This window comes from Gaeumannomyces tritici (assembly GCF_000145635.1).
Source record: "Gaeumannomyces tritici R3-111a-1 unplaced genomic scaffold supercont2.3, whole genome shotgun sequence".
NCBI lineage: Eukaryota > Fungi > Ascomycota > Sordariomycetes > Magnaporthales > Magnaporthaceae > Gaeumannomyces > Gaeumannomyces tritici.
In genome coordinates this window covers 5,190,613-5,210,605 of record NW_008804547.1, presented here as the reverse complement: position 1 = coordinate 5,210,605, position 19,993 = coordinate 5,190,613, and the positions used below count along the sequence as shown (strand labels likewise).

The window sequence follows — 19,993 nt, the reverse complement described above, 5'->3', positions numbered from 1 at the left end:
TGGTTGTTGGTTGGGAGCCCGCATTACGGCTGACAGAGCCAGGATTGAGAGACCATAGGAGCTCGAGCTTGACAGTTCGAGTCCTGGCCTGAACTCGAGATGGGTTTCGGTTGATTTATGTGTTTCTCAACGACGATCAGAGCAGCACCCCTTGGAAAGAATCGAAAGTGCTATAAGATGGACGTTCTGAAATGAATTGCTCAGTGAATATGTGAACAACCAGCACTGCACCACAGTGCCTTTTGGTGGACGTGCCCCACTGACTCAGCAGCCTCAGGGCGATAAGATAGCGGTCCAGTTTCGCGTCGGTCCCAACCTACACCAGCCTCTTTTTTTCGTCGGGGAGACCTCACGCTCACCAGCAGGCCCCCCTCCCTATCCCTCCACCCATCACCGCGATGCCGCCCAAGTTCACCGCAAACCCGCTCAAGCCGTCGCGGTACCGCGCCGGCAAGCCGACCCAGCCCGAATCCGAATCCGACTCCGACTCTGACGGCGACAGCGAGGATGGCGAGCAGCAACAGAAACAGACGCAGCAGCAGAAGAAGCCGGTGACCAGCAGGCCGAGCGGCGCCGGCAAGGTGATCTCGACCGGCAGCAGCGCACTGGCCTCAGTCGACCTGGGCAAGCGGCGCGCCGCGGCGGACAAGGCCGAGGCGTCGCGCGCGACAGCGGCGGCCGACGCCGAGCGCAGGGCCGCCGAGGAGGGGTTCGTGACGGAGAGCGAGGGCGAGAGCAGCAGCAGCGGGTCCGGGTCCGAGGAGGAGGAGAGCAGCGGCGAGGAAGAGTCCGAGGAGGAGGAAGAGGCGCCGCGCCGCCGACTCATGTTCCGCCCCAAGTTCGTGCCCAAGGCCAAGCGGGCGACGAGCGAGGAGGGCGGCGGCGAACCCACAGCAGAAGCGGGCGGTAACGACGACGGTGACGAGGAGAAGAAGAAGAAGCAGGCGGCGCTAGACGGGGCCATCGAGGAGCAGATCCGCAAGGAGGCGGCGGCCAAGGCGGCCGGGCGGCGGCACTGGGAGAACGACTCGGACGAAGAGGCACGCGCGGGCGGCGGCAATGGCGACGGCGACGGCGACGGCGACGGCTTCGTCGACGACACGGACGACATCGACCCGGACGCCGAGCGCGCGGCCTGGAAGCTCCGCGAGCTCCGGCGGCTCAAGCGGGAGCGCGAGGCCATCGAGGCGCGCGAGCGCGAGCGCGAGGACCGCGAGCGCCGCGACGCCATGACCGAGGACGAGCGGCGGGCCGAGGACGAGGCGCGCGCGGCCGCCCGGCGCGACGAGTCCGAGGCCGGCCGGGGCAAGATGGCCTACATGCAAAAGTACTTCCACAAGGGCGCCTTCTACGCCGACGAGCAGTCCAGGGAAGGGCTGGACCGCAGGGACCTGGCGGGCGCGCACTTCGCCGACGAGGTGCGCAACCGCGAGCTGCTGCCGCAGGCGCTGCAGATGCGCGACATGACCAGGCTGGGCCGCAAGGGCGCGAGCAAGTACAGGGACCTGAGGTCCGAGGACACCGGGCGCTGGGGCGACGCGCCGCCGGACAAGGACCGCTTCGGCAGGGGCCGCGCCCCGGGCGATCGGTTCGCTGCCGATGAGCGCTTCAGGCCCGATGGGGGTGGTGGTGGTGGTGGTTACGGGCCAGACGGCGCAAAGGGCGCCAACGCCATCCCGCTCGGTGACCGCAAGCGTGCGGACCGCGACGGCGGCGGCGGTGGCGGTGGGAGGGAGCGCGGGGACGACGACGGCGGCGGCGCGCCGAGAGACTCGTACCGCTCGCGGCGAGACTACGACGACGGCGATGACAGGAGGAGACGCAGGTCGCGATCCCGGTCGAGATCTCCCAGGCGGGACGGCCGCGACCACAGCCGCGACCACAGCCGCGAGCGCAGGAAGAGGCCGACCTCGCGGGGCGGGGACAGGGGTCGCGACGACGGCGAGAAGCGGAGGAGGGTCGATTCGAGGTGAAGCGGCTGCTGCCTTTTTATATTTGAAACCCCAAATATATATAATTTCCGTTCATATACAACTCGAGAACGGCGGGGCCTTGTAAACGCCGGGTCCCCATACATTGCAAGACTCGAAGCCATACTATTACGTTTGTCACATTATGCTTTGTTTGTATTAGATCCTAGTGATTTCTACCCTCGCCCGCTTATAGATGTCGTGCCCGACCATTCCCTCCTTTGCGTCCAGCTCGGCCGCCGAGTGCGGATACAGCGTCATGCGCGCGTACGTGCCCGGGCCGCGCCTCTTGGAGAGGTAGCCCGGGTTTATGACGAGGACGCTTTCTACGACCTGGAGGTATTCCGGCAAGTTAGCGCCAAGTCTTTGCTGGACAACCAAGAAGAATGATACGAACCCTGGCAAAAGGAGGCAGCGCGCTAGGCAGCACGAGCACGTCGGGCCGCACGTTGACCATGTCGCCCAGCTTCAGGTAGCTCACGTCGAGCACGGCGCCGGTGGCGAGGCCCTCGGCGGTCCCCGTCCTGGGCAGGCGCTTGCGGTCGAGTGGGGGGAAGACGGGGAAGTAGTGGCGCTGCTCGATGACGTGCCTGGACAGGAGCGAAAACTTGTCCTGCTGGCCACCACCACCGGGCTGGCGGCCACCGGCCAGGGCGGCGTTGCCGAGCTCGTACAGGACGTCCTGGGACGAGACGCCGACGAGGGCCTCGTTGATGGACAGCGTCATGGGGTTGCCGACGACGCGCGCGCTCTTGGGCAGGCCGAGCTCCTTGCGCGCGAAGCCCTCCTGCGGCCACGAGACGTGCTTGGCGACGGCGTCACGGACCGAGGGCACCAGGATGACGGCGACGTGCGGGTTCGCGGCCACGAGGCGGGCCAGGGCGGGCGAGACCAGGTACCTGAAGAGGGTCGAGAGCGTGGCCGCGTCCGGATCGACGGACGCGTCGTCGGGCAGGTCAAAGTCGCCCGACGCGACCAGGGGGTGGTCAATGTCGATAAAGGGCCCGTTGAGCACGAGGGCGTCGGCGTACGTGTCGGCGGCGCGCTCGCAGAGCGCGTGCAACGGCTCAAAGTCGAGGTTGTCGTCGGCCGTGTAGGGGCCCGAGGCGAACATGACGTTGAGCGGCATCGGGTCGCCGCCGCCGTCGTCCGAGTCCATGGCGTCGGACCCGGCGGCGCGCAGCCTCTGGTGGTGCTCGGCGAGGGCCTCGCGCGTCGAGGCGGCGTTGGGCATGAGCGGCATCTCGAGCATCTCGGCCACGGCGAACTCCTTGCCCGACGGGTTGGTGCCGCGCACGGCGACGATCTGGCCGGGGAACAACTGGTAGCCCGGCAGCCTCTGCAGATTCAGGGGCACGCGCAGGCCGCCGCCGCCCCTACGCGACGTCTCGAGCACGAGCGACGCGGCGTTGAGCTTGCCCTCGGTCACGTCCGACGCCACGCGACCGACGCAGATGATCTCGGTGGGGCTCTGGTCCGCCGCGCTGCCAAAGGCCGACTCCTCCAGCTTGTGGTGCTCCATTACGAGCTGGGCAAAATCCTCTATCCGGTCGTCGAGGATCTCCGAGGCCTCGGACAGCTTCATGGCCATGGGCCGGTACGCGAGCTTCTTGGTGTCGGATGCGGCCGTGAGCTTGATCCGGGACTCTGGAAAGGGCGCGATGGGCGCTTCGGGAGCCGGCAGGCTTTCGTTGAGGACCTCAATGACCTCTCCGGGGTTCTGTCGGTCGTGGAAGGATGAGGGGCTGCGCCGGTCGGTCAGCAGGTGGGTTCTTTTTTTTTTTCTCAGGGGCCGGCTGGCGGTGCTCACGTTAGTGCGCCGAGGGCGTTCAGCTGGCCCTCTAGGGTCGAGGGCGAGCCGTTGTCTGGCGAGCTGGGCGGGTGTGCGGCCTTGAGGCGGGAGATGGAGGGCGTCTCTAGCTGCCTGCTCCTGGCGGCGGACTTGCCCAGCCTGCCGGAGCCGGGTGTTGTGGGGACGAGGCCGTCGAGCATGCCAAAGACGTCGGTGGACTTGGCCGTGGTGCGCGGGGTCGCGCCAGGGCGCTTCTCAGACTTGACGTGGGCCTGGGCGCGGTTGGAGCGCTGGAGGGCGTCATGCAGGTCCTGCTTGAAGGCGCGGATGCTGTCGTAGGCCGGGCGCATCTCGTCCATGTCCATCTTTATGCAGTACGATTCCCACTTGAAGAAAAGGTCCTGGGCCGACAGTTCGTGCAGGTTCATGATGGACCGCAGCTCGCTGAGCACGTCGGCGCCGAGCCCCTTGCCGCCCGAGGCGAACAGCTCGTTAAGCTCGGTTGTTGTAGGGTCGGCCATTGTGCGTAGTGTCTGGTGTCTGCCGAGTCCTTGATGCCTCTTGTCCCGGACCAGTGTCGTGGTGCGGCCTCTGGGTGACTCTAGGTGATGTCGTCCAGAGGTTTGACGGCCCCGCAGTGCTGGATTGGTGTGACGATAGCGGCTGGATTTGACGCGTCGCGTTTAATTGATTCCCAGCGGCCGCATCCTTGAATACCCCTTGGCCAATTCTTGGCACCTTTGACAACCCGAACCCTGCCCCATCACATCCGACGATTTAGTTTCATCGAAGGCCAAGCCTTGATCGCATGGCTAGATTGAAACTGAAATTTGAGCCGCCAATCAACCACTAGGCTTCCATTGGACCAGCATCCAACAATCAGCATACGGGTCGGCATGACGCCAGAGCGCCGACGAATAGGCTACAGGTGCCGCCGCCAGCCGCCATTGCACGCGACAGCGAACCTTGCGACCAGCTCCAGCAGGCTAGACTGTCTGTTAATCCGGGATTCATACACAGTAGACTCCCGTCTGCTTTAACTCCGACGAGTCCCTTGATGGACTCGGCCCTCGGCTCGATGGGCCAGGACCCCCAACAGTCCTGATTGATCTCAAGTGGGATGTGAGGCCGTCATCATCACCAGCCACCATGGCGGGAATAGCCCCCTATATCCAATCGTTAAACCCGACTGCCATCGCGTCAAGCGGCTAGGGCATGGGAAAGGCGTCAGCGGCAGGTTCTAATGCCGTAACACACAACATGCCGAATAGCGCCGACCTCGCAGGCCTCGGTCCTCTGACGCCCCCGCTCACAGCGGCCCACCACCCTGGGTCTCGTCAGGTCCTGATGGAGCAGGCCTGGTCCAGTTCTGGAGCCGAATCGGAGCCGAGCATGGCCCCATTTGCCCATCTTGTCGGGAGCGTGTTTGCCCATGTTTCCCTCTTCAATCGGGCAGGAAAAGCCATTCCTGGAAACTCCTAGATAGCTGCGTAATCTTGAACGGTTGTTGGTTTTCACGCCCCCGCACTCTCGTAACTCCGGCCCTTGGCCGTGCCATCGTCATCGTCACATCGTCACTTTGAGCCGCGGCCTATTTATACAACCTCCACAGCTTGCCAAGCCTCTACCCCAGACTAGGCTTGACCCTCACGCGACCTTGAGTGGCCCAGCCTGTGTCGTCGACACATATTCTCTGGACGCCTCTGGGAGCCGCAAAGCGCCACCCACCCTGTTTCCACAATGAGTGCGCCGCCAGGTCCAAACAGCACTGGGGATGAAAAAGCACCCAGTAAACCAGAACCTACCCTTGCCGGTCATACAGTGGGTAGTGACCCCAGGCCTGTTACCGGCACGCCGCCGTCCGACGCGTCCATCCACGGGCCGGCTAGCGATGAAAAGCCACGCCCCTCATCCCACTCCGGAGATGTGCCAGAGCTCGCCCATAGTGATTGGGAAGATGAGGGTACGGCTTCCGGTGACCCCGAGCTGGGAGGTGAGCCGGCCGGAACGGCGCTCTCCCGGACGTCGTCGGCCCGATCACGCGCCGTCACCATCGTGCCCATGGGCCAGCGGAGGGGCCTCCTCGCGAGGCTGGCCGTCCTGGTGCCCGAGGTCGAGCGGCCGTACGAGTATTCACAGAAGCACAAGTGGACAATCACCACCATAGTCGCCCTCGCCGGCTCGGCCTCCCCTCTGGGGTCGTCCATATTTTACCGTTGGTCACACCCACGGGTCATCCAATCAAAACACGCGTATCGCAGCTAACACGCGTTATTACAGCGGCATTGGGGCAAATGGCGGTTGACTTGAAAACCACCGAGACAATAACCAATCTCACGGTTGCTGTGTACATGCTCTCAATGTATGCCCGACTTCCTTGATTTGGCACTCTTAAAATGTGAAAGCTGGCTGACTGCGATCATGATACCTAACACAGGTCTATATTCCCGCTGTGGTGGTGGGTAGCCCCTCTTTCGCTCTTCACCCTTTTCCGTCTCGCCCTCCCAGCTAACTCGCATCCACAGGTCTTCCTTTTCCGAGACGCTTGGCCGGAGGACCATCTACGTAGTATCGTTTGCTTTATTCGTGGTAGCGTCTGTCCTTAGTGCACTCAGCACCAACATCGCCATGTTGATCGTCATGCGGGTGCTTGGAGGAGGCGCCTCAGCATCGGCTCAGGCTGTTGGGGCGGGTACTATCGCCGACATCTGGGAGCCGAAGAACCGAGGCAGCGCCATGGGGATATTTGTAAGTTGGCGCCGCTTGAAAACTTGGCTACCTCCAAGGGAGGACTCTTCTCGATCCAACTCCCACTGACAAACATGACGACCTTAGTACCTCGGGCCGCTGTTGGGCCCCCTTCTGGCGCCCATCTTTGGCGGCGCGCTGTCGCAGAGATGGGGCTGGCAAAGCACCATGTGGTTCCTGGTCATCTACGGCGGGCTGGTCTGGGTCATGATCGTCTTCTGCCTCCCCGAGACGCTCGCCAAAAAAAGGAGGCCGGCGGCCGAGCCCGAGACGGCGGCCAGCCTGCGGCGCACGTCGACGCGGCAGTCGGTGTCGCAGCACACCAAGGCGACGGCTCGGTTCCTCAAGCGGGCCTTTGTCGACCCGCTCAGCGTGCTCCTCTACCTCCGCTTCATGCCCGTCGCCCTGACCGTCATGTACGCGGCCGTCACGTTCGGGGCGCTCTTCATCCTCAACATCTCGGTGCAGTCGACCTTTGCGCGCCCGCCGTACGGGTACCCGGAGCTGGTGCTCGGCCTGCTCTACCTGCCGGCCTCGGTCGGCTACATCGTCGGCTCGCTCGCGGGCGGGCGCTGGATCGACCGCATCATGGCGCGCGAGGCGAGGCGGGCCGGGCGGTTCGATGCCGCGGGCAACCTGGTGCTGCTGCCCGAGGACCGCATGCGCGAGAACGCGTGGCTGGCCGCGGTCCTGTGCCCGGCCTCGCTGGTCTGGTTCGGGTGGACGGCGGCCTTTGGCGCGCACGTGGCGGCGCCGAGCGTGGCCAACTTCTTCTTCGGCTTCGCGAGCATGCTCGTGTTCGGGGCCGCCACCACCATGCTGACCGAGTTCATGCCGTCGCGCTCGTCGGCCGGCGTGGCCGTCAACAACTTTGTGCGCAACATCTTCAGCTGCGTCGGCACCGTCGTCGCGCAGCCGCTGCTCAACGTCATGGGCGTCGGCTGGCTGTGCACCGCCGTCGCAGTCCTGACCTTTGTCGTCGGCGCGGTTGCCGTCTGGTCGCTCGGGCGGTATTCGAGCAAGTGGAGGATAGAGATGGACAAGAAGCTCAAGGAGGGCTAGTGATTTATTATTTACCGTTTACTTTTTTTACACCTTACCCCGTTGATATCTACTTTTCCTCATAACATCTAGGTCATCTAATAGGCTGAACACTCATGCATAGCTATCCGCTGATTTGATAGACTTGAACGCTCCAAAGCAATATTCCATGCGTGCCTTTCGGCCAAAGCCTGACGTGATATGCTCGGGGTATTTTTGCACTATTTACCCGACTTACATGCATCCGGGCGGCTTACCGATCATATACTAAGCAGCAAAAAAAAGGGGGGGACCGTCCCCCACACTCGGCGGCGAATTCTTGGAACGCCGAGTGGCCATCTTCGCTGCAGGGCCACCCGTCGGCCAAGCGCCCGCATCGCCGTTGAAGTTACGCACCCGGAAAGCCGCCATGTTGAAAACGAAGCAGTTTCACAGTTCGGGCTCTGGAGCTGACAAGGCCGAGTGTTCGGCAACTCGCGAGTCACAAGACGGCATAAAAAGCCGACCAATGACAGACATGGCAGGTGGTGCGTGGTTCGAGAGTAAGTTGCCGCGAGGTTTGGCTTCGTATTAAAGCGGCCTTCTTTCCGGTCAATCGACACTCTGAGAAAGCCGGGGCGAGCTGCATGCAGCCTTCTGTTACATTCATCAAAATCCCTCTTCAACAAGTGCGAGGCCCGACAACTCTACGCCAACCAGGGGGTAAGAAAGAGGGCCAAAAGACCAAAAAAGGACAAGCATCAAAAACGCAAAAACGCAAAAACGCAAAAACGCAAAAAGACTCCCTCCTCCTCCTCCCTAGCAATGGCGGACCCATCAACCTGCCTCCCCCTCACGCGCGAGTCGGTGCAGGCGGCGCACGAGGTCATCAGGCCGTTCGTGCACCGGACGCCCGTGCTGACCAATGCGACGCTGACGGCGCTGGCGTCGCGGCCGCGGGAGCTAGCGGGCACGCGATGGGCCGAGGCGGCCGACGGAAGTGGCGGGCCCCGCGAGCCGGCCCGGCCGAGAATGCGGCTGTGGTTCAAGTGCGAGAACATGCAGCGCATCGGCGCCTTCAAGGCCCGCGGCGCCTTCCACGCGCTCGAGAGGCTCAAGCTGGTGCCCGGCTGGCTCGAGGGCGAGGGGAAGAGGAACGGGTTGGTGACGGCGAGCTCTGGTGAGTTAGTTTTTTTTTTTTTTTTTTTGTATCACACGTCACGTTCCATCCATCCATCACAGACTCCCACTCCATCACTTCCCTTGGTACCTACATGCGACCTAAGATTATATCATGCACACCGCAATCTCACCCTGTCCCTCGACTCCTTCACTCACCGGTCATGTCGGCCGCGAGCACGTTGACTCGCCAGAGGTTAAGCGACCCTGCCGCTTCCAGCTGATATGAAGCGACCCGGAACACTCGCACACGCACACCCCCCCTACCCTGTATGTGCGCGCCCATGATTCCGTTTCCTTTTCTGGCCTGAGCCGGACATGCGGGGGCGCGTGCCCCTCCTCCCTCACACCCACCATGTCACCCACCCACGCTTTCCCCAACTTTGCCAAGGGCTGGTCTGGCGTGGAGATTATCTATGCTGGAAAAGAGAAACAAGGCGAGGGTCGCTTACTGCGGACCTTTCCGGCCGAATCCCCTTCACCCCCGGACTGCAGCACCCGCTCACACTGTACGCGCCGCGTTTGCGCGTGGCAATATCGGCCTGGTTTCCCGGCAATCTGAAAGCCAGGTGGTAGGGTGCCAGTGGTGGTCTGATGGTGAGACGGGATCCCCAGTGGTGTCATTTTGGTTTCGTTTTTTTTTTGTTCCGGACAAAATCCCCACCTGGGCAAAATGCCCGTCTGGGCTGGTATAGACCAAACCATAAAGGTTCTAGACTGAAAAGAGAAACCCCCTTGCCCTGGCAGGTAACCACGCACAGGCCATCGCGCTCGCGGCGCGCACGGCGGGGATCCCGGCGCACATCGTGATGCCGACCATCACGCCGCGCGTCAAGATCGAGTCGACGCGCGCGCTGGGCGCCACCGTCTACTTCAGCGGCAGCACGTCGCAGGAGCGCGAGGAGGTGGCGGCGCGTGTCGTGGCCGAGACGGGCGGCCGCTACGTACCGCCCTACGACCACCCGGACATCATCCTGGGCCAGGGCACGCTGGGGCTCGAGATGCAGGAGCAGGTCGCGAGCCTCATGGCCGGCGGAGGAGGAGGAGGAGGCGGAGGAGGAGGCGGCAGGGGTGGGGGCGGTGACTTCATCCCCAGACCGGCGGAAACCGACGGGCCGTACCGGCGCCCGGTGGGCAAGAAGAACGCCCTGGACGCCATCATGGCGCCCTGCAGCGGCGGCGGCATGCTCTCGGGCGTGGCGCTGTCGTACGAGGGCACGGGCGTGCGCGTCTTCGGCGCCGAGCCCGAGTTCGAGGGCGCCGACGACACCAAGCGGTCCTTCGAGACGGGCGTGCGCGTCACGGCCGTGAAATCGCTGACCATCGCCGACGGCCTGCGCGCGCCCGTCGGCGCCCTGCCGTGGTCCGTCATGTACGAGCGCCGGCTCGTCGAGCGCATATACAGCGTCACCGAGGACGAGATCCGGGCCGCGCTCCGGCTCGTGCTCGAGCGCTTCAAGCTCGTCGTCGAGCCCAGCGCCGCCGTCGGACTCGCCGTCGCGCTCTTCAACGAGGACTTCCGCGCCATGGTCGAGCGCGAGGCCGGCCCCGACGGCTGGGACCTCGGCCTCGTGCTCAGCGGGGGCAATATCGAGCTGGCGTCGCTCGTGAGCCTCCTCGGCGAGGGCACGCCTGTGCCGATTTAGGGCGGGCGGGCAGGCTGTCCTCGTTAGCTCTTTACCATAGTCATTTTTGCGGGGGTTGTTTCCCTCGTTTGATAGCATTATATCACAGGCACATTATGACCACAAGCAGCGATTTTCTGATTGCTCAAACGCGCCACCAGCCCTACCCCACCCGGAACCAGCCGATGCTGCCAGGTTGGTGCCGCATCGGCCTGGTCGTTTGTATCAGACCTCAAGCAGGACGGCACGACGGTTGGGTAGTGCGAGGAGGCGGACTTTGGATAGGTCCGACGTGTGTTACAAGGCCGATCGGGGGCCCTTGGCGCCGTCACTTGACATCGAGGCCAGCCAGGCCGAGGCAACTGGTGGCGGTTGGCTAGGCCTGTGCATGGGCATACTAGTAGGCCTTTTGCATTCATTCATCTCCTTCGTGGCTGAAGAACGAACCAAGTGGAACACGGGCCCCCACGCCATGGATGCGGAAACGTTTGACAAGCTGGACCTGGCGCAAGTTGGCCTTCTCTCCGCCCTGGCCGGAACAGACCCGACGCCGGAGTCGGGGGAAGGAGGAGGTTGGTGGGTTTACCAGCAGCGAGAGCGCACACACCTCGACCAGAACTGCCGCTTCGTCACGCCCCCTACCGGTTTTTTTTTTTTTTTTGGAGGCAGAGAAGAAGGATGGGCGGCAGGACTGTTGGGGCTCACTCTGACATGGAAATCCTGGTGGCCTGTTGCAAGGGCGCGAAAGCGAAAAGGTGGCCGGCCTCGCTTCCGGCCAGGCGCTAGCACCATGCCTCCCTCCCTTTTAGCCGCCCCCGCCCGGCTCGTATCGTTTGGGTAGGGCACGTAGGTAAACCACCTAGCCAACCACCTCTCCCCAATCTTTGGAGTGATCTGGTCGCCGATGCGGTGGAGGGCGAGGGCAGGGTCTGATTCGCGATGGGCGTCGCGGCAGCTTTTTTTTGTGACGGGTCGAATCGAGAGGTCACCGAACGCGTAGCGCCTGGCCATTTCATGTAGCAAACTGTGAGGGGGGGGGAACTGTTGACTGTGTTACCGGGCTGTGTTTTGTTACATCTTTTGAAGGACGCAAGCCCTTGCTTTGTGTCCTTTCGTTTTCTGCCCCTGTCGTGTGGGAACCGGAAACCCTCCCAAGACCACGGTTCTCGTCGGAAGAACCAACGGCGGAACGCAGAAGGGTACCAGACAGCCTCCCCAGGGAAGGAGTCTAAATTGCACGCTTGCAAATCCTGGCAAGAACAAGCCCAGAAGGAGCACACGGCACCAGCACCAACGGCCTCTTGCATCCCGGGGTTCCGACGGTTCCACACGCCCACTCTCTCTCCCAAAAAGTGAGAGAGAAGAGGGAGAGCGACGCACTCACTCCAACACACCATATGCACCTGAATAAGTTAGGAAGGGAACAGCGAGACAAGCGACGGCAGATGCAAAGAATGCGTCGGTCTCTTTCTGTTTACCGAAGGCTTTGGGTGCGGCGGCGGCCAGTTTCGACCCGTCATTCAGACGCCAAGCTGCGGTCTCAGCAAAAGTTTTCGCCGTGGGGCATGTATCGACCAGGGTGCGTGTTCAGCTCCTACCAAATAAGGCCTAGCTTATACATTTTCCAGAGTCAATTACAAGTCTAGTGCTGTAAAAATATGTGGATTTATGAGCTTTTATGCGTTGCTATTGGTCGTGGCATACCCCGGCCCCCTGCCTCACCTCGGGAGCGACCTGCCCCACGGCGAAAACTTTTGCCTGACACCTCCGTGCTGCATATCGTCGTGCCCTAGGAAAGCCCGCCGGTCCTGCTCCATACGGAAGAGAACGTTGTTCCCCCCTTGCATGGGAGGAATGGTCGCGGCGCGACTCCTCTCTGTTCAAGGCGGAAGAAAACCCGACGAATTGCTGGCCCCTCAGGCCCGTTTTCCAGGGGTATCACCTTTTGTTCTTCTTTTTTTTTCTTCTTGAGAGGGGGCCGCGGCCATTGCGCGAGGGAATCGGAGTGAGCTCCGGGGCAGGGCTCCAGGCTCACCCACACCCCCCCCCCCCCCCCCCCTAGCCCAGTTTGCTAGCCCGCCCACGTTGTGCCGGTGCGCGCCTCGGATCGGGATGCCGCCAGCCAGCTGCCATCGAACCCAGGCCCCGGTCTTTCTGTGCCAGACGAGGTCGTACGGCTAAAGGAAGGTGCCAAAAAAAAAAACGAGGAACATGATTTGGAAAGAGGGCCAGTTGATTCGATGATAAGCCTTAGAAGAAAAAGAGAGAGAGAGGGAGAGAAAAACGCCCAGTCCGTTGGGGCTTGAGCCGCCGCCGCCGAGGCGCGCCAACCGAGGCTGCCAATCATCCTTTCTTTCTCCAGATCGGCACGCGCCCTCGCGGCTTACATGTACCTACCTTTGGTATTCATCCGTCTGTCTACATTACCTACCTACCTATGCACGCACGCACCTCGCGCCGCTCATCCAAACAGCTAGCAACGCGCCTGGAGTAATCATCGCGGCGCAGAAAACCCGGCCTGCCGACTCCCTCCGACTCCCTCCCCCCTACTCGCGCACGACAATTGTACTGTGCTGTACTGTACGTAGCACCCAAACCCACCCGCCTACAGGTACTGTGCATAAGCTGGGGGGCGGGTAGGACGCACGGTCCAAGTGCGTGCGCCGTTTGCGTGGGAATTTCCGGCACGGGCCTGACCCCGCACAGCCAGCAACAGCAGGCAGGCGCGCAACTTTCTGTTTGTCAATTGTCGGGCGAGTTGGCCCTGACTGCCAATCCCCCCCCACGGACCATCGATAGGCCCGTCCGCTCCTGCTTTTGTTTTTGCCTACTGGCCCGTGCTTTGTACGCCGCCTCCAGCAGCTGATCTGTGCACAATCCCATCTATTTTTCCTGTTCCAATTGAACCGCCACACACACTGCGAACCAGCCCACAGGCGCCCGACGTGTGCGTGCGCCCACCCATTGGGCCGGCTCGCTTGGACTGATCCCGCTCTGCGTCCGTGCTTTCTCTTCCAAGTCCCAGAGTTCTCTGCACCCCAACTTCGATCACATGGGAAAGCCTTGCTTGCTTCTGGGGGGTGGGAGAGAGAGAGGAAGAGGGTAGCGGCTCCGTGACCTGGCCGACTGTTGTCTAGGTCCCCGCCGCCGCAGCCTGTCGTCCTGGTTGATGATGCAAGCGAGGAAAATAAACAGGACCGGCAAGAGAGAGGAATGGAGGGAAAACAAGCCGAAAAAACTGGAGAAGCAAAGAGAAACGAAACCTGGAACGTGTGGTCCAGATCACGCTACCGACAAGCCAGGCGTGTGGTGGAGCCACAGCATACCCAGGGCCTAGGGAGGGTGCCTGGTTCCAGGCAGACCTGGTCTGGTAGGTACCTCTGCCTCTGCCAGGCACGCATTTCTGTGCTCCGAGGTGTATGTAGCCTTGGCAACCAACCCTAGTGCGCCTAGCAGAGGGCGGTCCCCTTGGCAGCAGTCGGCCGGGACTTGTTGCGGCGCGGAACGTTGTAGGTACAGTGGACGGGCCCATTGATTGTAGGTAATAGCAAATACTCTACCCTGGGCCGCTGCTGCGCACATCTGATGTTTCAATGGGGGTCTAGGGACCGGGAAACGCTCATTTCCTCTATCATACAAGAGGATCGATACCGGCGAGGAAAAGATTGGGGGCGTCCATACCTGGGGACGCTAAGAGCAAAAAAGAAACGAAGAAAAATGAAAGAAACAAAGCCGCTGTGACGGTGGGATTCAGAATGCTACCTCAATGCGAGCTCCAACGGCACCATCCAGACTGGTCGCTTGCCTCATTCACTAGGTGTACGCACTGTACCTGCCAGAGGGAAGGGTCGCATAGAGGAGACACCTCATATCCTTACATACCATCGAGGAGGCCCAATGGGTCTAGCCCGTGTTTGGTAGCTGACAACTAAAATGACTGCGCGAGAGGGAGCTCGACTCGCCGTTCCAGGAGGTACTTAGAGCCATGTACCTACCGTAGGTACCAGCACACCGATCATCTAACCAGAACTTAGCCAGCCAGTCACGACGATACTGCGACGACAGCGGCCTCCCATTCGCGATCTGGATCAATGCTATTGTCTCGGTCGCGCGGCCTTTTCGCCGCTGTGCAGCTTGTCCTCGTTGTGCGCATAGCAGGCAGCACCTCGCGCGTGGGGAGGGCCTCGAGGGCTACCAGGGCGCCGGGTGGGTGGGTGGACATCTACCCGAGCTAAAAAGACGACAAATCTTTAGTGGTGGGCGGTAGGGCGTTGTCGACTAGGACATACTACCTAGGGGCAGCTTCCCACCTCCAGGTGGTAGGCAAGTTCCGCCTGTTAGTGTGAGAGTGAGAATGCGATGTCCGAGGGAAAAAGAAAAAAAAAGAGTGCGCATTTAGATTGAACCCAAGAAGCCCAAAACACAAATACAACTATTTTCAGTCGCCAGCCTCCACGTGTAGGACGTATCGGGTCGGCGCGACTATGGGCATAAAGGAGCTCAATTTGCATGGGCTTCAATCGCGACTCCCTTGAAAGGCAACAAGAAGGGCAAGCCGGAAGGCAGGTGCGCCCGTCGGTCGGGCCCAGGTGCTCCTTAGAGCACAGTGCCGCGGTGGGGCTTCGCACACTGGCCCTGGAACCACCTGCCGTCCTCCGCGCGGCGGGCTCTGGCAGCTCCTTGCAGTGCCCTCGTCGATGGGGTGCGGCCGATCAGGCTCGTTGCGGTGCAGTGCGGTGCTCGCTTCATGTCGCACGCCCACTCGTTCGCCCACAGTGCCCGCTCCCATTGGCCGGACCCGATTATTGCTTGGCCCGCTCGCTCTTTGGCCCGCTGCATGTCTGCTAAGCGTGTGCACTGTCAGGAGCCCGACACCACTCGAGCTCTGTGCAGGGTGCAAGGGCGTCCCATGCCACCAGGTCTCCTCCCTCCCTCTGCGCAAATGAAATCACAATTGGGCCATGCCATGCCGACCTCCGCCTCTCATCAATCGCCTGCCTCCTCCACCACCACCTGCTCTGCTCTCCCACCACCAACCATAACCACAACAACACAGCTCTCGTCCCAGGCCCATCCTCTCCTTCTTCTTGGCACACTGCCATATCGCCCTGTGTCGCTAGCTCTGCCCTTCCAACCAACAAACTCTGATTGTTCCGCAACCCTCCAACCGACCCGGGGCATTCACAACTCCCTTTCGTCATCATTTCCCTCCCTCTCTCCTGTTGCCTTGGTTGTGCATCCCTCCCAACTGGCAGCTCCCTCCTCGCTCCAACACGCCGCCGCCGCCCCAACCCACTCTGATCCATCTCGCCTGCTCGCCATCGACCGACCCGCCCTCGCGCCTACTCGCTCCCATCGGGTGTACGTGTGTGGTGTGTGTGTGTGTGTTACTAGCCAACTCTGAATCAGCTCTGTCAATCGAAGAAACCGCCTCTTTTTCTTGCCGCCGAAACAGCATCCTGCAACGCAACCCGGAAAGGCGCCGACGCTCTACGCAGCTCAAGACGACTGGCTCACCCGACGGGTTCCGCCGCCTCCCTAAACAAACCTCCCTATTTCCGTCGACAGACCTGCTGAGCCCCCTCATCTTCGCACGCTCTGCCATCTCTCGTTCCGTCTCTCGCTCTCCAACAACTGCACTGTCTCGACAATACAGGTGCTCCCCTCCTCAGTTTCGCCATGACTGGAAGGTTGCAGCTTCACAAGCTGGTAGTGCTAGGGGATGGCGGTGTTGGCAAAACCGCTCTAACTATCCAATTATGTCTACAACACTTCGTCGAAACCGTGAGTTGACAATCTTTTTCTTTTTGGTCTTGTCTCGACCACTCTTCCGCTTCGTCTTTCAGTATGCTTCTGTCACTTTCTCTACTCCGGCACCCCCTGAAGCTATCACCTCACAAGCATCAACATCATCAACCACTCCGGACTCAGCCTGTTCTTCCAAGTACCTACACCTTCACAAGCCCCTAGCAGTCGATGTCATTGCGGCAAAACAGGCCAGCTGAGTCCCTCGTGCCCCTCGAACTGCGCTCGCTCCATTGTGGCCCGGTGCTTCCCACTTAAATCCGTCCCGGCCCATCGGCCCCTCTATTCATGTTCTCCATGTTTGCCCCTCTACTGCGGCTATCGTTGGCTACATAATTGCGGCGGCTGACCTGGCGAGTGAAATCTGCAGTACGACCCGACGATTGAGGACTCGTATCGGAAACAGGTTGTGATAGATGACCAGGCCTGCATGCTCGAGGTGCTCGATACGGCCGGTCAGGAGGAGTACACGGCACTGCGGGATCAGTGGATAAGGGACGGCGAGGGCTTCGTCTTGGTATACAGCATCTCGTCACGGTCGTCCTTCTCACGCATCAAGAGGTTCCACCACCAGATCCAAAGGGTAAAAGAGTCGTGCGCCTCGTCACCCTCATACCCCGGCTCGCCTATGTCCAACCCCAACGTACCGACGCCTGTGCCGATAATGCTGGTGGGGAACAAGAGCGATCGTGTGACTGAGCGCGAGGTGTCGACCCAAGAAGGTCATGCTCTCGCGCGCGAGCTGGGCTGTGAGTTCGTCGAGGCATCGGCCAAGAACTGTATAAACGTCGAGAAGGCATTTTACGACGTTGTCAGGATCCTGCGCCGGCAACGCCAGCAGGCCGCCCGCCCGCCCATGCCCGGCGGCGGACGCACCAAGACCAACGACACCTCCAAGAGCAGCCGGTACGACAGCTACGACAAAGGGGGCTCCCATCGTGGCAAGGAGAACAAGCCAAAAAAGCAGGCTATCAAGTGTGTCATCCTTTGATTCATACCCTCTCGATGGCCCATATGACACAAATACGCCGCTTCGCCTCGGCGAACCTATTCGTCTCCTGGGCCGGGGACCTGTCTTGGGTGGTTGTGGGACCTGAAATGGCGCTCTACTCAAGGCCACGGCTGCCCTGTTCGCCCTCGGATCACGGCAGATGGCCAGAAGGCTTTTGAGCTGGGCTAGACTGTGCCAACGGGCGAAGCCGCATGCTCCGGGATTCTTTGATGTCTCTTCCCCGATCTGGCCGGCTTTCAAACCCCCATCGGTCTCTGCGAGAAATGGCCGACGAGGCGAGACGCTCGGATCGTCTCGGTTGTCGCGCATCTTTGACTTCCGAACGATCGACACGGCAGCTCACTTGCTCGTTCCCGATCCATCCTCGGCCCGGAAGCGAGGTACCTGTTGACGATGGCATTTTTCTGGCCTTGACGGCCGGCGACGAATGGCGTACGATACCACCAAAAACACAATAAAAGTTACGACGCGAGGCATCACTTTTCACTTCAGGCGCAGACATCTTTTCACCTACCAACCTATCTAACCCAATATCTTCCCCGATGTCGACCACACGGTTTATTTTATGCCATATTTAACTTTAAAGAATTTGAATGGCAACGGTTTTCTACCTGGCTTGGCTACCTGGTGTTTTCGGAGTCTGGATGTTTTATCACGACCTGCGACCTATCTTCCAGCTGTGTGACCCAACTTGCAACTGCGCTTTTTTTCTTACCCCACCTCGCTTTTTTTTTTTCATCTTATTTCCCTATAACTACGCTCATGCTACTTATTTCTACTTTTCAACCCTTATTTCTTCTTGGCCGATATCATTTTGGTTCTTTTGCATTTTGACTAGGGAAACACTTGCCTCGTCCATGATCGGGAACGTCCCTGCAGCGCGCCCAAGGCCCTGATGGATTCTGCCTAGTCGCGGCTGTTGGGCAGGACGTCAGGGGGCTACTCGGCTGTTGGGTACCACCACCACAGTGGCGAACTGCTTGCAGGAGGCGGTTTGGTCTTGGACGGGCAGGGGTTGCATTACATGCGGCAGAAGGGCACGGGAACTCAAGGGAGCATGGGCACAAGGAGCGAGCGGTCTGCAATGCGGGCGTATCTCTGTTCGACAGCATGGGGGAAGCCGGTGGGTATGCAATCAGGGGCACGTTCCGTATACTATAGATGATGGCTTCGACAAGCGGGAGGAGGCCGGGGACAATACGATGATTTCCTGCAAAAATTTCCGGCTGGGTTCACGTGATCAGCATGCATCGCAAGCTTTTTTCTCGGCGCCATGGAACTTCGGTCCGATGAGCTTGAATGGCCGGCGGCCGTTACTGGGTACTTGCCCTGCCTCGGTATGTCGCTGGTACCGGTCGGCGATGTGCCTGGATTCGAGAGCAAGTCCTTTGATGGATTGTCGAGAATATGAAGGCCACGATGACGACCCCGGGCTGCGCGGCCGGGGCTGTTGCCAGAAAAGGGGGCAAGCATTTCGACTAGGCTAACTGCATCGGGCAAAGGGCTCGCGTATTAACCTAGCGGCTTGGCCTTGCCGCCGCTGTGACAAACGGTGACCGGGGAGGGGGGACGCACTGATCGTTATTTGCAATCATTTTTTAATTTTATTTGACGTTGTGACGTTTTATTTTCGTAGTCAAGAGGGTAGGATTGGCTTGTGGTTTGCGTTTTGCGCCGTTGTTGCTTGTTTTCTTGCTACCTAGGGTCGGAAAGTAGCTTTTTTCTTTTCTTTTTTGTACTCGACATGGGCGTCTGTGCAGAATGGCATGCGTACGTGCCTAGCCACCGGAACACACAACCGCCCACACAGCCTTGTCGAGGGATAGGTGAAGCGAGGGAGAGAGGCTCGTGCCCCGGACGAGGGTTAGGTGTTTGTTTGATGAGCACGTCCCCAAGGGGAGGCTGGGCACGCTGGGTTGGTCTTTGGGCGTCCGTCTTGCAATTATGCCGGGCGTTCCCGGCCCGTCCGCCTTGTTTTGTGCTTGAGAGCGGAGTTGAGTGTTCTCGTGGAGTTGCTTATCACTTTTCCCGTGAGTGTATCGTACGCGCGGACAAAAAAAAAAATGGAACAAAAACGCTTTTGCGAAATATTTTCCCCATTCGGACACCCCAGGCCTTGGGCCAAAAAAAAGAGTATCGGCAAGACAAAAAAAAACACTGGACCGAATAAGAAGCGAGAGAACAAGGCCCAGAAAGTAAGTAGGGCGAATCTGACGCAGCCTTGAGGCTGCAGCAATGCGAACCCGAGGACACGGCCATGACTTGGGGGCAGAACTGAATGCGACATGCGACGGGTGGCGGCAGGGCAAGGCGTCGTGCTTTCCCAGACGGGGGCGTCGTTTGCCTACCTGTAATCCGCCCCGCCTAGTGCGGAAACTTTCTCTGCATGACATTATTTGGGAGCAGTGGTCTTTTGTCTTTAATTCTTTCTGCCTAACTGACTGACTGACTGACGGATTGACTGCCGCTTAACTTACCTTTTGCAACGCATCACGTCGGCCGCTACTGCTGTTGCCGGCGCCAAGCATCGTCTAGGTTCTCTTCAGCGCCCACCCACACACGCCCCCCTCCCCCCTCCCCCCTTGTCCGGCCGCTCGCGAAGTGGTCCCCCGACCCCTTGGGAGAGGGAAGAAGAAAAGTAAAAAAAGAAGGAGGGAGAAGGAAAAGAAAGGACAAAAATACGAAGGAAGAGAGACACGGCCGGTCTTCCCCTTGTTCCTACCGGGGGGTCGACCGGTGCCCTCGCCATCTCAATTGATCCGTGGTACCGTTCCGCTTGCCCGGAGTGCTTGCCCTGCCTTGCGTCCTTGCTCTCTCCTTCCTCTCCCCCATGCTGCCTTAT

The 19,993-nt window shown here is 60.5% G+C and overlaps 7 protein-coding genes across 7 annotated transcripts; 4 read left to right on the top strand and 3 right to left on the bottom strand.

Moving 5' to 3' along the window:
* Positions 1-329: 329 nt before the first annotated feature.
* GGTG_06870 (hypothetical protein) lies at positions 330-2,185 on the top strand. Its single transcript, XM_009224692.1, has one exon. The coding sequence runs from the start codon at positions 399-401 to the stop codon at positions 1,971-1,973; it is 1,575 nt and encodes a 524-aa protein (XP_009222956.1). The 5' UTR covers positions 330-398; the 3' UTR covers positions 1,974-2,185.
* On the bottom strand, positions 2,023-4,444 carry GGTG_06869 (DNA polymerase subunit alpha B). Its single transcript, XM_009224691.1, has 3 exons — positions 3,781-4,444; positions 2,368-3,715; positions 2,023-2,303 (listed from the first exon to the last, which is right to left on the bottom strand). Exons 1-3 carry the CDS (start codon positions 4,281-4,283, stop codon positions 2,130-2,132), a joined length of 2,025 nt encoding a protein of 674 aa, XP_009222955.1. The 5' UTR covers positions 4,284-4,444; the 3' UTR covers positions 2,023-2,129.
* Positions 4,445-4,604: 160 nt separating this feature from the next.
* Positions 4,605-5,196, bottom strand: GGTG_06868 (hypothetical protein; the record flags this gene model as incomplete). Its single annotated transcript, XM_009224690.1, has 2 exons — positions 4,605-4,748; positions 5,020-5,196. 2 exons carry the CDS (start codon positions 5,194-5,196, stop codon positions 4,605-4,607), a joined length of 321 nt encoding a protein of 106 aa, XP_009222954.1.
* GGTG_06867 (quinidine resistance) lies at positions 5,083-7,724 on the top strand. Its single transcript, XM_009224689.1, has 5 exons — positions 5,083-5,977; positions 6,043-6,124; positions 6,200-6,220; positions 6,288-6,510; positions 6,598-7,724. Exons 1-5 carry the CDS (start codon positions 5,503-5,505, stop codon positions 7,570-7,572), a joined length of 1,776 nt encoding a protein of 591 aa, XP_009222953.1. The 5' UTR covers positions 5,083-5,502; the 3' UTR covers positions 7,573-7,724.
* Positions 7,725-7,973: 249 nt separating this feature from the next.
* Positions 7,974-10,465, top strand: GGTG_06866 (hypothetical protein). Its single transcript, XM_009224688.1, has 2 exons — positions 7,974-8,710; positions 9,457-10,465. Exons 1-2 carry the CDS (start codon positions 8,356-8,358, stop codon positions 10,353-10,355), a joined length of 1,254 nt encoding a protein of 417 aa, XP_009222952.1. The 5' UTR covers positions 7,974-8,355; the 3' UTR covers positions 10,356-10,465.
* A 4,465-nt stretch (positions 10,466-14,930) lies between these two features.
* Positions 14,931-15,173, bottom strand: GGTG_06865 (hypothetical protein; the record flags this gene model as incomplete). Its single annotated transcript, XM_009224687.1, has 1 exon — positions 14,931-15,173. The coding sequence occupies one exon, from the start codon at positions 15,171-15,173 to the stop codon at positions 14,931-14,933; it is 243 nt and encodes an 80-aa protein (XP_009222951.1).
* A 61-nt stretch (positions 15,174-15,234) lies between these two features.
* GGTG_06864 (Ras-2) lies at positions 15,235-18,370 on the top strand. The gene is made up of 2 exons (XM_009224686.1): positions 15,235-16,118; positions 16,510-18,370. The coding sequence occupies exons 1-2, from the start codon at positions 16,014-16,016 to the stop codon at positions 17,128-17,130; spliced, it is 726 nt and encodes a 241-aa protein (XP_009222950.1). The 5' UTR covers positions 15,235-16,013; the 3' UTR covers positions 17,131-18,370.
* Positions 18,371-19,993: the final 1,623 nt, after the last annotated feature.